The sequence below is a fragment of the Tursiops truncatus genome, chromosome 9, assembly GCF_011762595.2.
Source record: "Tursiops truncatus isolate mTurTru1 chromosome 9, mTurTru1.mat.Y, whole genome shotgun sequence".
In the NCBI taxonomy this organism is placed as follows: Eukaryota; Metazoa; Chordata; class Mammalia; order Artiodactyla; family Delphinidae; genus Tursiops; species Tursiops truncatus.
In genome coordinates this window covers 594,089-609,729 of record NC_047042.1, presented here as the reverse complement: position 1 = coordinate 609,729, position 15,641 = coordinate 594,089, and the positions used below count along the sequence as shown (strand labels likewise).

Sequence of the window (15,641 nt, the reverse complement as noted above, 5' to 3'; positions counted from 1 at the left end):
GATCTTGGGAGAAGTTCCAGGCACTGTTGGGGCGGGGGGAGGTGTGGCCGGTAGGGGCCACGGCAATTGGTCACCAAGCCCAGCTGTCCTCTGAGTACGGAAAGCCCAGCGGCCACGGGGCCCCGCAGCTTGTTGGAGTCCTGGACACCTGACGGCATCTTTGGGCCTTTCTGAATTTGGAAATCTCACTTCCCAATGTTTGAGTTTATTTTTCAGGTAGATGGTTATGTTCTCCTGATATTCTGAAGGCTTTCTGATTATGTGGAATTGGCAGTTGTAATAGATGGTTTGGTCCATTTATAAAGATAAGGCAGGTGGGGCTTCCCTGGGGCTTCCCTGGTGGCGCAGTGGTTGAGAGTCCGCCTGCTGACGCAGGGGATGCGAGTTCGTGCCCCGGTCCGGGAAGATCCCACATGCCACGGAGCGGCTGGGCCCATGAGCCATGGCTGCTGAGCCTGCGTGTCCGGAGCCTGTGCCCCGCAACGGGAGAGGCCACAACAGTGAGAGGCCCACATACCGCAAAAAAAATAAATAAATAAGGCAGGTGGTGAGCTTCTAACTTCACGTTCTCTTCCGGTTCTCCTCCCTCTGTTTTGCAGGAGTCACACAGTGTCTGTGTTGTCAGAGCTGCTAGCAGGGACCCCCAGCCTCACCTGTTCTCAGGTTTTCCCACGGCGCTCTGCACGTGGAGGGGCTGCTCTCCGGGGATTTCTGAGTCCCTGGCTCTCAGACCTTGTCTTCTTGCTGATGCCATGTGGGGCTTGGTGCTGTCAGGAGTGCCCTGCGTCTGGGGGGGCTACCTTGTCACCTGGTTTGTTGGAAGCTGATGTTCACTTTTTTATTTCCTTTTTCCTTTTCTTAACACTGTAAAATACTCAATTTGCAGATTATTGAAGCAAACCTAAATGGAGAATTGAACTTGAAAATAGAAACTGAACTAGTATGTGTTACAACTCATTTTAAAGATCTTGGAAATCCTCCATTAGGTAAGTTTCCTGCTGGGTTATTTCCTCATCCATAAAACCTGGGCTTGGGCTCAGTCTCCAAGAGCCCTTCCAGCTCTTCACATCCTGTGCCTTCTCCCAAAGATTGTAGTTTCTCACATGGGGTGGAGTTAGACATGTAGATGACACTCATTTTCTCCTACTTGTGTGTGTATTAAAAAGTAAGAAGTTTTTCTTTCTTTCTTTCATTTTTTTTTTTACATCTTTATTGGAGTATAATTGCTTTACAACGGTGTGTTAGTTTCTGCTTTATAACAAAGTGAATCAGTTATACATATACATATGTTCCCATATCTCTTCCCTCTTCAGTCTCCCTCCCACCCATCCTGCCTATCCCACCCCTCTAGGTGGTCACAAAGCACCGAGCTGATCTCCCTGTGCTATGTGGCTGCTTCCCACTAGCTATCCATTTTACATTTGGTAGTGTATATATGTCCATGCCACTCTCTCACTTTGTCACAGCTTACCCTTCCCCCTCCCCATATCCTCAAGTCCATTCTCTAGTAGGTCTGTGTCTTTATTCCCATCTTACCCCTAGGTTCTTCATGACCTTTTTTTTTTCTTAGATTCCATATATATGTGTTAGCATACAGTATTTCTTTTTCTCTTTCTGACTTATTACTTCACTCTGTATGACAGACTCTACGTCCATCCACCTCACTACAAATAACTCAGTTTCATTTCTTTTTATGGCTGAGTAATATTCCATTGTGTATATGTGCCACATCTTCTTTTATTCATCCGATGATGGACACTTAGGTTGTTTCCATCTCCTGGCTATTGTAAATAGAGCTGCAATGAACATTTTGGTACATGACACTTTTTGAATTATGGTTTTCTCAGGGTATATGCCCAGTAGTGGGATTGCTGGGTCATATGATAGTTCTATTTGTAGTTTTTTAAGGAACTTCCATACTGTTCTCCATAGTGGCTGTACCAATTCACATTCCCACCAGCAGTGCAAGAGTGTTCCCTTTTCTCCACACCCTCTCCAGCATTTATTGTTTCCATATTTTTTGATGATGGCTATTCTGACCGGTGTGAGATGATATCTCATTGTAGTTTTGATTTACATTTCTCTAATGATTAATGATGTTGAGCATCCTTTCATATGTTTGTTGGCAATCTGAATATCTTCTTTGGAGAAATGTCTATTTAGTTCTTCTGCCCATTTTTGGATTGGGTTGTTTGCTTTTTTGTTATTTAGCTGCATGAGCTGCTTGTAAATTTTGGAGATTAATCCTTTGTCCGTTGCTTCATTTGCAAATATTTTCTCCCATTCTGAGGGTTGTCGTTTGGTCTTGTTTATGGTTTCCTTTGCTGTGCAAAAGCTTTTAAGTTTCATTAGGTCCCATTTGTTTATTTTTGTTTTACTTCCATTTCTCTAGGAGGTGGGTCAAAAAGGATCTTGCTGTGATTTATGTCATAGACTGTTCTGCCTATGTTTTCCTCTAAGAGTTTGATAGTTTCTGGCCTTAAATTTAGGTCTTTAATCCATTTTGAGTTTACTTTTGTGTAAGGTGTTAGGGAGTGTTCTAATCTCATACTTTTACATGTACCTGTCCAGTTTTCCCAGCACCACTTATTGAAGAGGCTGTCCTTTCTCCACTGTACATTTTGGCCTCCTTTATCAACGATAAGGTGACAATATGTGCGTGGGTTTATCTCTGGGCTTTCTATCCTGTTCCGTTGATCAATATTTCTGTTTTTGTGCCAGTACCATACTGTCTTGATTACTGTAGCTTTGTAGTATAGTCTGAAGTCAAGGACCCTGATTCCTCCAGCTCCGTTTTTCATTCTCAAGATTGCTTTGGCTATATGGGTTTTGTTGTGTTTCCATACAAATTGTGAAATTTTTTGTTCTAGTTTTGTGAAAAATGCCAGTGGTAGTTTGATAGGGATTGCATTGACTCTGTACATTGCTTTGGGTAGTAGAGTCACTTTCACAATGTTCATTCTTCTAATCCAAGAACATGGTATATCTCTCCATCTATTTGTATCATCTTGAATTTCTTTCATCAATGTCTTATAATTTTCTGCATACAGGTCTTTTGTCTCCTTAGGTCAGTTTATTCCTAGATATTTTATTGTTTTTGTTGCAGTGGTAAATGGGAGTGTTTTCTTGATTTCACGTTCAGATTTTTCATCATTAGTGTATAGGAATGCCAGAGATTTCTGTGCATTAATTTTGTATCCTGCTACTTTACCAAATTCAATGATTAGCTGTAGTAGTTTTCTGGTAGCATTTTTAGGATTCTCTGTGTATAGTATCATGTCATCTGCAAACAGTGACAGCTTTACTTCTTCTTTTCTGATTTGGATTCCTTTTAATTCCTTTTATTCTCTGATTGCTGTGGCTATAACTTCCAAAACTATGTTGAATAAGAGTGGTGAGAGTGGGCAACCTTGTCTCTTGTTCCTGATCTTACAGGAAATGGTTTCACCATTTTTCACCATTGAGGACGATGTTGGCTGTGGTTTTGTCATGTATGGCCTTTATTATGTTGAGCAAAGTTCCCTTTATGCCTACTTTCTGGAGGGTTTTTATCATAAATGGGTGTTGAATTTTGTCGAAAGCTTTCTATGCATCTATTGAGATGACCATATGGTTTTTCTCCTTCAATTTGTTAGTATGGTGTATAACATTGATTGATTTGCGTATATTGAAAAATCCTTGCATTCCTGGAATAAACCCCACTTGATCATGGTGTATGATCCTCTTAATGTGCTATGGGATTCTGTTTGCTAGTATTTTGTTGAGGATTTTTGCATCTATGTTCATCAGTGATATTGGCCTGTAATTTTCTTTCTTTGTGACATCCTTGTCTGGTTTTGGTATCAGGGTGATGGTGGCCTGGTAGAATGAGTTTGGGAGTGTTCCTCCCTCTGCTATATTTTGGAAGAGTTTGAGAAGGATAGGTGTTAGCTCTTCTCTAAATGTTTGATAGAATTCGCCTGTAAAGCCATGTGGTCCTGGGCTTTTGTTTGTTGGAAGATTTTTAATCATAGTTGCAATTTCAGTGCTTGTGATTGGTCTGTTCGTATTTTCTATTTCTTCCTGATTCAGTCTTGGCAGCGTTGTGCATTTCTAAGAATTTGTCCATTTCTTCCAGGTTGTCCATTTTATTGGCATAGAGTTGCTTGTAGTAATCTCTCACGATCCTTTGTATTTCTGCAGTGTCAGTTGTTACTTCTCCTTTTTCATTTCTAATTCTATTGATTTGTCTTCTCCCTTTTTTTCTTGATGAGTCTGGCTAATGTTTTATCAATTTTGTTTATCTTCTCAAGGAACCAGCTTTTAGTTTTATTGATCTTTGCTATTGTTTCCTTCATTTCTTTTTCATTTATTTCTGATCTGATCTTTATGATTTCTTTCTTTCTGCTAACTTTGGGGGGTGTTTTTTGTTCTTCTTTCTCTAATTGCTTTAGTTGCAAGGTTAGGTTGTTTATTCAAGATGTTTCCTGTTTCTTAATGTAGGATTGTATTGCTATACACTTCCCTCTTAGAATTGCTTTTGCTGCATCCCATAGGTTTTGGCTCATCCTGTCTCCATTGTCATTTGTTTCTAGGTATTTTTTGATTTCTTCAGTGATCACTTCGTTATTAAGTAGTGTATTGTTTAGCCTCCGTGTGTTTGTATTTTTTACAGATCTTTTCTTGTAATTGATATCTATTCTCATAGCGTTGTGGTCGGAAAAGATACTTGATACAATTTCAATTTTCTTAAATTTACAAAGGCTTGATTTGTGACCCAAGATATGATCTATCCTGGAGAATGTTCCATGAGCACTTAAGAAAAATGTGTGTTCTGTTGTTTTTGGATGGAATGTCCTATAAATATCAATTAAGTCCATCTTGTTTAATGTATCATTTAAAGCTTGTGTTTCCTTATTTATTTTCATTTTGGATGATCTGTCCATTGGTGAAAGTGGGGTGTTAAAATCCCCTACTATGATTGTGTTACTGTCGATTTCCCCTTTTTTGGCTGTTAGTATTTTTCTTATGTATTGAGGTGCTCCTATGTTGGGTGCATAAATATTTACAGTTGCTTTATCTTCTTCTTGGATCGATCCCTTGATCATTATGTAGTGTCCTTCTGTGTCTCTTCTAATAGTCTTTATTTTAAAGTCTGTTTTGTCTGATATGAGAATTGCTACTCCAGCTTTGTTTTGGTTTCCATTTGCATGGAATATCTTTTTCCATCCCCTCACTTTCAGTCTGTAGGTGTCTCTAGGTCTGTCGTGTGTCTCTTGTACACAGCATATATATGGGTCTTGTTTTTGTATACATTCAGCCAGTCTGTGTCTTTTGGTGGGAGCATTTAATCCATTTACATGTAAGGTAATTATCGATATGTACGTTCCTATTCCCATTTTCTTAATTATTTTGGGTTTGTTATTGTAGGTCTTTTTCCTTCTCTTGTGTTTCTTGCCTAGAGAAGATCCTTTAGCATTTGTTGTAAATCTCGTTTGGTGGTGCTGAACTCTCAGCTTTTGCTTGTCTGTAAAGATTTTAATTTCTCCATCAAATCTGAATGAAATCCTTGCTGGGTAGAGTAATATTGGTTGTAGGTTTTTCTCCTTCATCACTTTAAATATGTCCTGCCAGTCCCTTCTGGCTTGCAGAGTTTCTGCTGAAAGATCAGCTGTTAACCTTATGGGTATTCCCTTGTGTGTTATTTGTTTTTCCCTTGCTGCTTTTAATATGTTTTCTTTGTATTTACTTTTTGACAGTTTGATTAATATGTGTCTTGGTGTGTTTCTTTTTAGACTTATCCTATATGGGACTCTCTATGCTTCTTAGACTTGATTAACTATTTCCTTTCCCATATTAGGGAAGTTTTCAACTAAAATCTCTTCAAATATTTTCTCAGTCCCTTTCTTTTTCTCTTCTTCTTCTGGAACCCCTATAATTCAAATGTTGGTACGTTTAATGTTGTCCCAGAGGTCTCTGAGACTGTCCTCGGTTCTTTTCATTCTTTTTTCTTTATTCTGCTCTGCAGTAGTTATTTCCACTATTTTATCTTCCAGATCACTTATCTGTTCTTCTGCCTCAGTTATTCTGCTATTGATCCCTTCCAGAGTATTTTTTATTTCTTTTATTGTCTTGTTCATTGTTGCTTGTTTCATCTTTAGTTCTTATATGTCCTTGTTAAATGTTTCTTGCATTTTCTCCATTCTATTTCCAATATTTTGGATCATCTTTACTATCATTATTCTGAATTCTTTTTCAGGTAGACTGCCTATTTCCTCTTCCTTTGTTAGGTCTGGTGGGTTTTTATCTTGCTCCTTCATCTGCTATGTGTTTTTCTGTCCCTCATTTTGCTTATCTTACTGTGTTTGGGGTCTCCTTTTTGCAGGCTGCAGGTTCGTAGTTTCCGTTGTTTTTGGTGTCTGTCCCCAGTGGCTAAAGTTGGTTCAGTGGGTTGTGTAGGCTTCCTGGTGGAGGGGACTAGTACCTGTGTTCTGTTGGATGAGGCTGGATCTTGTCTTTCTGGTGGGCAGGTCCACGTCTGGTGGTGTGTTTTGGGGTGTCTGTGGACTTATTATGATTTTAGGCAGCCTCTCTGCTAATGGGTGGGGTTGTGTTCCTGTCTTGCTAGTTGTTTGGCATAGGGTGTCCAGCGCTGTAGCTTGCTGGTCGTTGAGTGAAGCTGGGTGTTGTTGTTGAGATGGAGATCTCTGGGAGATTTTTGCCATTTGATATTACGTGGAGCTGGGAGGTCTTTTGTGGACCAGTGTCCTGAAGTTGGCCCTCCCACATCAGAGGAACAGCACTGACTCCTGGCTGCAGCACCAAGAGCCTTTCATCCACATGGCTCAGAATAAAAGGGAGAAAAAGTAGAAAGAAAGAAGGAAAGAAGGAAGGAAGGAAGGGGACAATAAAATAAAGTAGGATAAAATAAAATAAAGTTATTAAAATAAAAAATAAAAATTAAGAAAAAAATTTTTTTAAAAAGTAAATAAAAACAAAGCAAAAACAACCCCGACGGATAGAACCCTAAGACAGATGGTGAAAGCAAAGGTATACAGAGAAAATCTCACACAGAAGCATACACATACACACTCACAAAAAGAGGAAAAGGGGAAATAATAATAAATCTTGCTCTCAAAGTCCACCTCCTCAATTTGGGATGATTCGTTGTCTGTTCAGGTATTCCACAGATGCAGGTACATCAAGTTGATTGTGGAGATTTAATCAGCTGCTCCTGAGGCTGCTGGGAGAGATTTCCCTTTCTCTTCTTTGTTTGCACAGCTCCCGGGGCTCAGCTTTGTATTTGGCCCCGCCTCTGCGTGTAGGTTGCCAGAGGGCGTCTGTTCTTCGCTCAGACAGGACGGGGTTAAAGGAGCAGCTGATTCAGGGTCTGTGGCTCACTGAGGCCGGGGAATGGGAGGGACATGATGCAGGGCGAGCCTGTAGCGGCAGAGGCCGGCTTGACGTTGTACCAGCCTTAGGCGCGCCATGCATTATCCCCCGGAAGTTGTCCCTGGATCCTGGGACCCTGGCAGTGGTGGGGTGCACAGGCTACCCGGAAGGGAGGTGTGGATAGTGACCTGTGCTCGCATACAGGCTTCTTGGTGGCGGCAGCAGCAGCCTTAGCGTCTCATGCCCGTCTCGGGGGTCCGCGCTGTTAGCTGCAGTTCACTCCCCTCTCTGGAGCTCCTTTAAGCAGCGCTCTTAATCCTCTCTCCTCACACACCAGGAAACAAAGAGGGAAGCAAAAGTCTCTTGTCTCTTTGGCAGATCCAGACTTTTCCCCAGACTCCCTCCGGGCTAGCCGTGGTGCACTAACCCTGTGCAGGCTGTGTTCACGCTGCCAACCCCAGTCCTCTCCCTGTTACATTATTTATAATAGCAAATCACCTGCTAATGTTGGAGGGTCTCCTGCAGAGGCAGGGGGTGGCTGTGGCTCACCGTGGGGACAAAGCCATTGAGAGGAGAAGTTCTGGGAAGTACTCCTTGGCGTGAGCCCTCTCATTTTTTTTTTTAATTGTTGGAATATAGTTGCCTTACAATGTTGTGTTAGTTTCAGGTGTATGGCAGAGTGATTCAGTTATATGTGTGTGTGTGTGTGTGTGTGTGTATACACACACACACACACACACATATATTCTTTTTCTGATTCTTTTCCCATATGGGTTATTACAGAGTACTGAGTGTAGTTTCCTTGCTATACAGTAGGTCCTTGTCATTTATTTTATATATACTGGTTTATATACATTAATCCCAAACTCCTGGTTTATCCATCCCCTTCACCTATTCACTCCTGTTTTAGGGAGTGTCCTAATTTCATTCTTTTACACGTGGTTGTCCAGTTTTCCCAGCAGCACTTATCGAAGAGACTGTCTTTTCTCCATTGTATATTTTGGGATTCTTTATAAAAGATTAATTAACCACAGGTATGTGGGTTTATTTCTGGATTTTCCATCCTCTTCCATTGATCTGTATTTCTGTTTTTGTGGCAGTACCTTACTGTTTTGATGACTGTAGCTTTGTACTATAGTCTGAAGTCAGAGAGCCTGATTCCGCCAGGTCCATTTTTCTTTCTCAAGATTGCTTTGGCTATTTGGGGTCTTATTTGTTCCCATCCAAATTTTAAAATGTTTTGTTCTAGTTCTGTGAAAAATGTCATTGGTAATTTGATGGGGATTGCATTGAGTCTGTAGATTGCCTTAGGTGGTATAGTCATTTTGGTTCTTCCAGTCCAGGAGCATGGTATATTTTTCTGTTTGTGTCATCTCTGATTTCTTTCATCAACGTCTTATAGTTTTTGGAGTGCAGGTCTTTGCCTCCTTAGGTAGGTTTATTCCTAGGTATTTTATTCTTTTTGATGCAATGATAAATGGGATTGTTTCCTTAATTTTTCTTTCTGATCTTTCGTTGTTAATGTGTAGAAATGCAACAGATTTCTGTGTATTAAAAATCTTGTGTCCTGCAACTTTACTGAATTCATTGATGAGCTCTAGTAGTTTTCTGGTAGCATCTTTAGGATTTTCTATGTATAGAATCATGTCATATGCAAACAGTGACAGTTTTACTTTTTTTCCAATTTGGATTCCTTTTATTTCTTTTTCTTCTCTGATTGTTCTGGCTAGGTCTTCCGAAAGTATGTTGAAAAAACGTGGCAGAAGTGGACATCCGTATCTTGTTCCTGATCTTAGAGGAAATGCTGTCAGCTTTTCACCGTTGACTATGATGTTAGCTGTGGGTTTGTCATATATGGCCTTTATTATGTTAAGGTAGGTTTCCTCTGTGCCCACTTTCTGGAGAGTTTTTATCATAAATGGTGTTGAATTTTGTCAAAAGCTTTTTCTGCATCTGTTGATGCATGTTGGGATGGTCATATGGTTTCTTTATTTTTTGTTAATGTGGTATATCACACTGATTGTTTTGCGGATATTGAAAATTCTTTGCATCCCTGGGATAAATCCCACTTGGTCATAGTGTATGATCCTTTTAATGTGTTTTTGGATTCTTTTTGCTAGTATTTTGCTGAGGATTTTTGTGTCTATGTTCATCAGTGATATTGGCCTGTAATTTTCTTTTTTTGGTATCTTTGGTTTTGCTATCAGGGTAATGGTGGCCTCATAGAATGAGCTTGGGAGTGTTCCTTCCTTTGCAAATTTTTGGAAGAGTTTCAGAAGAATAGGTGTTAACTCTCCTCCTCTCTGTGTTTGATAGAACACACCTGTGGTCCTGGACTTTTGTTCATTGGAAGATTTTTAGTCACAGTTTCAAATTCAGTACTCCTGATTAGTCTGTTCATATTTTCTGTTTCTTCCTGGTTCAGTCTTGGGACATGGTACCTTTCTAAGAATTTTTCCATTTCTTCTAGGTGGTCCATTTTATTGGCGTATAGTTGCTTGTAGTAGTCTCTTATGATCCTTTGTATTTCTTTGGTGTCTGTTGTAACTTCTCCTTTTCCATTTCTAATATTATTGATTTGGATCCTCTCCCTTTTTTTCTTGATGAGTTTGGCTAAAGGTTTATCACTTTTGTTTATCTTTTCAAAGAACCAGCTTTTAGTTTCATTGATCTTTTCTACTTCCTTCATCTGTAGTTCATTTATTTGTGCTGTGATCTTTATGATTTCTTTCCTTCTACTAACTTTGGGTTTTGTTTGTTCTTTCTCTATTTGCTTGTTTTCATATCCATTCAGCCAGTCTAAGTCTTTTAATTGGAGCATTTAATCCATTTACATTCAAGGTAATTACTGGTATGTATGTTCCTATTGCCATTTTGTTAATTGTTTTGTGTTTGTTTTTGTAGGTTTTTTTCCTTCCCTTCCTCTTTTGTTCTTATGTGATTTGATGGCTGCCCTTAGTGTTGTGTTTGGATTCCTTTTTCTTTTTTGTGTGTATATGTATTGTAGATTTTTGGTTTGCAGTTCCCATGATGTTTTGATATGGCAGGCTACATATATACAAAACTGTACTCTTGTCTTCTCACGATTGCTGGTTTTCATGTCATATTTGTGTGTGGATGATTTCCTACTTTTACTGTATGCTTGCCTTTACCAGCGAGCTTTACCATTCCTCATTTTCTCGTTTCTAGTTGTGACCTTTTCTTTTTCGCCTAGAGAACTTCACTTAGCATTTGTTGCAAAGCTGGTTTGGTGATGCTGAATTCTTTTAGCTTTTGCTTGTCTGTAAAGCTTTTGATTTCTCCACTGAATCTGAACAAGAGCCTTGCTGGGTATTCTTGGTTATAGGTTTTCCTTTTCATCACTTGAAATATATTGTGCCACTCCCTTCTGGGCTGCAGAGTTTCTGGTGAGAAATAAACTGATAACCTTATGGGGATTCCCTTGTATGTTATTTGTTGCTTTTCCCTTATTGCTTTTAATATTTTTTTCTTTGTCTTTTATTTCTGTCAATTTGATTACAGTGTGTCTCAGCAAGTTCCTCCTTGGGTTTGTCTTGTATGAGACTCTGCACTTCCTGGACTTGGGTGACTATTTCCTTTCCCAGGTTAGGGAAGTTTTCAGCTATTATCTCTTCAAATACTTTCTCAGACCCTTTCTCTCTCTCTTCTCCTTCTGGGACACTTATAATGGGAATGTTGGTGTTTTTAACGTTGTCCCAGAGGTCTCTTAAATTGTCCTCATTTCTTTTCATTCTTTTTTCTTTATTCTCTTGTGCAGCAGTGATTTCCCACCATTCTGTCTCCCAGTTCACTTATCTGTTCTTCTGCCTCATTTATTCTGCTATTGGTTCCTTCTAGTGTATTTTTCATTTCAGTTATTGAATTGTTCTACTCTGTTGTTTATATTTTTTAGCTGTTTGTTAAACATTTCTTGTCTCTTCTCGGTGTGTGCCGCCATTCTTTTTCAGAGATCTTGAAACATCTTTACTGTCACTACTCTGATTTCTTTTTCAGGTAGATTGTCTATCTCCACTTAACGTAGTTGTTCTTCTGGGGTTTTATCTTGTTCCTTCATCTGGAACATATTCCTCTGCTTGTCCCATTTTGTCTAACTTTTTGTGTTTGCGATCCCACAGGCTGCGGATTGTAGTTCCTCTTGCTTCTGATTTCTGCCCCCTGGTGGGTGAAGCTGGTCTAGAGGCTTGTGCAGGTTTCCTGGTGGGAGGGATTGGTGCTTGCCCACTATCAAGTGGAGCTGGGTCTTGTCCATCTGGTGCGCAGGGACTTGTGGAGGGGCGTGTTTGGAGGCGGCTGTTGACTTAAGATGACTAGGCAGCCTGTCTGCTGATGGGCGGGGCCATCCCCCCATCCTGTTGCTTGTTTGTGCTGAGGTGTCCCAGCACTGGAGCCTAAGGCTGTTGGGTGGGGCCGGGTCTTGGTGTCAAGAAGGCTGCCTCCAGGAGAGCTCACGCCGATGAGTACTCAGTGTTACCTCTGCCACCAGTGTCCTTTTCTCTTTCTCTTTCTCGCTCACAAAAGTGAGCCACAGCCACCCCCCACTTCCTCGGGAGACCCTCCAAGACCAGCGGGTAGGTCTGGCCCAGGCTGATATGAAGTCACTGCAGTTTTCCCTGGGTCCCGGTGTGCATGAGACTATGTGTGCACCCTTCAAGGATGGAGTCTCTGTTTCCCCAGTCCTGTGGAGCTCTTGCACTCAAGCCCCGCTGGCCTTCAAAGCCAGGTGCTCTGGGGGCTCCTCCTCCCGATGCTGGGCCCCCAGGCTGGGGAGCCTGATGTGGGGCTCAGAATTCTCCCTCCTCTGGGAGAACCTCTGCGATAATAGTTATTTTCCAGTTTGTGTGTCACCCACCCAGCTGGTGTAGGATTTGATTGTATTGTGAATGTGCCCCTCCTACCATCTCCTTGCGGCTTTTTCTTTGTCCTTGGATGTAGAATATCATTTTGGTAGGTTCCATTCTTTTTCTGTTGATGGTTTTTCAGCAGTTAGTTGTGATTTTGGTGTTTTCATGAGAGGAGGTAAGGAGGTGAGCTCAAGTCCTACTCCACTATCTTGTCTCCAACCCCACCCACTTTTCCTACTTTACTCTCTTTGGTACTTACAGAACTATATTAGCAAATATTAGCTTTTCGTGCGTCATCAACTTTCTTGTCCCATACAAGGTGGTAAGGGACTAGGAATCAGTTCAGCAAGCGGTGGATGAGGGGTGGTTGAGCGGATTGGCTCAGGAATCAGAGTCCTGTGCTGTGGAGCTCACGGTGGTGGGCAGGCTGTGGGAGGGAAGCTCCAGCAGGGAGCGAGGCAGAGGCCCTGGGGACGGTGCTCGCTCTGTGAAGGCCGTTTTAGTCACTCGTGTGTTCCAAAGTAGATCTAGTAAGGCTCCTGCCACTTTTAGAATTAAAATTCGTTACTACAAGTTTGCTTATTAGAGACACGTTGTAGCTTACCATTGTGAGGGAATTTTACTTCATAGTGATGGGCATGCTTCTGGAGCAAAGTGAAATCCATGTGAATAAAGCTTTGACAACAGTTGTATGAAATGACTTATTTTGGTGTTCCTCATTTTGTTTATTTTAGTAAGTAACAAAGAGGGTCTTTGATACCTTCCCAGAGATGAAAGGATGTTTTCTTCCCATTCATTCCACTTTATAATGAGAGGCCTTGCTTTAGGTGTATATGGTCTTTTTTTTGGGGGGGGGGGGTTTATTTGGCCATGCCATGAGGTATGCGAGATCTTAGTTCCCTGACCGGGGATTGAACATGGGCCCTCAGCAGTGAAAGTGCAGAGTCCTAACCACTGGACCACCTGGGAAGTCCTGTATATGTTTCTAAGAGAAACTGTTTTCTTTGACCTTAAGAAGGAGATTGGGTCATATTTCAGGTCCCTATAATCAAAGATTCCCTTTACATTAGCGTAGTATTTTTGTGGGGCTGTGACTCTTGTGGGATCTTAGTTCCCTGACCAGGGATTGAACCCTGGCCCTCAGCAGTGAAAGCATGGAGTCCTAACCACTGGACCGCCAGGGAATTCCTCTTCCTTAAAAGAGTCAGTACTTAATAAATGTTTGTTTAGTGAGTGATTGCATTTATATCATGCAGTATTTCTCTAGGCTGCTAAAGTGAGTGGTCATGTAAATCATTTATTTAAATGATTTATTGATAAACAGTCATCGTACGATCTCTGGGTTCCCTGTTCCACTTGAAGATAATTGTATCTTAAAATATTCTGTCATTTTAGCTTCTGAAAATGCTTCTCAAGATAGAAACTCAGAGCAAATGGCTGAAGTGCACATAGACATTAGGAAGCTCCTACAGTTCCTTGCTGGACAACAAGTAAATCCTACAAAGGCCACATGCAGTAAGTTTGCATTTTGATTCGTTTTTCACACTTCAAGTACTTTCATCAGCTGTAGTCTTAAGCGTTGTGTGCAGTTTCGTAAATGCAGGGAACAGCTCGGTCACTGGTGGACTCCAGTTTTCTGGGGTAGTCGGGTATTTGGGTTTTCCCGGCCAATGGGTGTGGGCTGCTTTGCCTGGCATCATGTGTGAGTCTGCACCTGGAGAGAAGCTGCATGTGGGCAGGGACGTCCAGCCCAGTCTTGCTGTGTTCCTCTAACCTTACGTATGTGGAGTCTCTGATACCGCTGGGCTTGGATTTAAGTTTCCATCTCAAAGCATTTCTTTCCTTCCTGTGTCTGAGCCTGACTTGTTGCAGTAGTCCAGTGTCTTGCCATCTGTGCTTCCTCTTGACTCCTGACTTTTAACAGTGGTTGGCTCTGCTGCCCGCCTCTGGGGAGCTCTCCCCGCCGCCCTCAGTCTCCACCACCACCTCTGTGTGTGCAGCATGTCTTCTGAAGTGTCCTTCTGCTGGTCCCCTGTGTCCCTTCCCAACCTCCCATTCTCTTGGGACTGGTCTCTCAGCAGCCTGGGCATGTGCTCTTTGTTTGCCTTTCTCCTGCTGCCTGGCTCGTTCTAGCTTCAGCCAGCTTTCCTCAGGTGTGGCCTTCCCCATGGCTCCCCCTGCAGCTCCTGCCCTCGGTGGTATGGCCCTGGCAGCTGGGCTGCTTTCATGCTGCGGCCACTCCTCTTCCTCTTGTCTGGCTTCTCTTTTTGGTCTTGGGCCCCATGCCTCGGTGCTCACCTTAGGCTGCATGGTGCCTGCCCTTGCAGGCTGCCTTCTGCTCTCTAACAAGGCCCTGCATGCTTGGCTCTTCTCAGCACACTCAGGGCACCTGCTGATGGGAAGCTGCTTTTTTCCTGGAAGGATGGTGACTTGGGTACATGTGGCTTCTGGGAAGTCTGCCCTGTGGGTTTTTCCTTGGAGACCTTGGCCTGTTCCTCGGCAGCAGGTGAGCCAGCCTGGGCCAGGCCCCTGGTTTGGCATTGGCTGGGCCAGTTGAGACCAGTCACCTTGGGAGGGCCTGGGTGCTCCAGGAGAGGCTTGGGGGAGAAACTGCTACAGTGTTCAGGGTTGAAAGTGTGTGTGCGGAATGGGTCTCGATGGTAATGGATTTCCTCTCTGCCTAGATATTGTGAAGAACAAGATTGTTCATTTTGACCTGCTCCATGAAGACGTCTCCCTGCAGTATTTCATCCCAGCGTTGTCGTAACCCCACCTATGGGATCGGGGAGCTCAGGGACTTTGGTCTGGACCTGAAGAGGCCGTAGGGTGATGTGTTCTAAGTCATTTGTCTCTGTCCCAACAGCAGTGAAATCCTATGTATTTTTACTTTTTTTCCCCTTCTATAATATTTTAACTAGAAATTGAATTAATGAATTAATGAAACACAGTTGGATAAACATTTCTTCATATTATTTCTTTATTATGTCTGCTTTGTTTTGCCTTTAAGACGTTGAAAACAAAAGTTAAAATTTATTTATTCATACTTTAAACTTTCTTATTAAAGTTGTAAAAATCCTCCTGTGTTTCAAATTGGTGTAGTAATCAAAACTGGCAAAGATAATGTTTGCTGAGCCTGGCACTTTTCCCCAAGGCACTGTCTCCAGCTCAGCATGTCACTGTGGGAACAGACCTGGGGCACTTAAGTTTCCGTGTGCTTGGAGCTCAAGAAGGTGAGGACGGCCCTCCTGCCACCTCTGTCCCACAGAGCGGACCCCGCAGAGCATCTTGGGGTCGGGCTGCACTTGGTGCGGCCTTGTCATGACGCCCATGGACACTGGAGTTGGCCCCTGTGGTGCCGTGAGGTGGTCCCGCTGCCCCAGCTCCCAGTGTCTCCCTGAGGCCGGTGTG

General features: G+C 42.3%; 1 protein-coding gene across 1 annotated transcript in view; it reads left to right on the top strand.

The window, feature by feature from the left end:
• The window catches only part of HUS1 (HUS1 checkpoint clamp component), a 29,811-nt gene extending 14,503 nt beyond the window's left edge, over nucleotides 1–15,308 (top strand). Inside the window, exons 6-8 of the mRNA XM_019939623.3 lie at nucleotides 887–986; nucleotides 13,629–13,748; nucleotides 14,918–15,308. Coding sequence (XP_019795182.1) covers nucleotides 887–986; nucleotides 13,629–13,748; nucleotides 14,918–15,000 — 303 coding nt within the window. The 3' untranslated portion in view covers nucleotides 15,001–15,308. The remainder of the gene's footprint in view (nucleotides 1–886; nucleotides 987–13,628; nucleotides 13,749–14,917) is intronic.
• The last annotated feature ends 333 nt before the right edge of the window (nucleotides 15,309–15,641 follow it).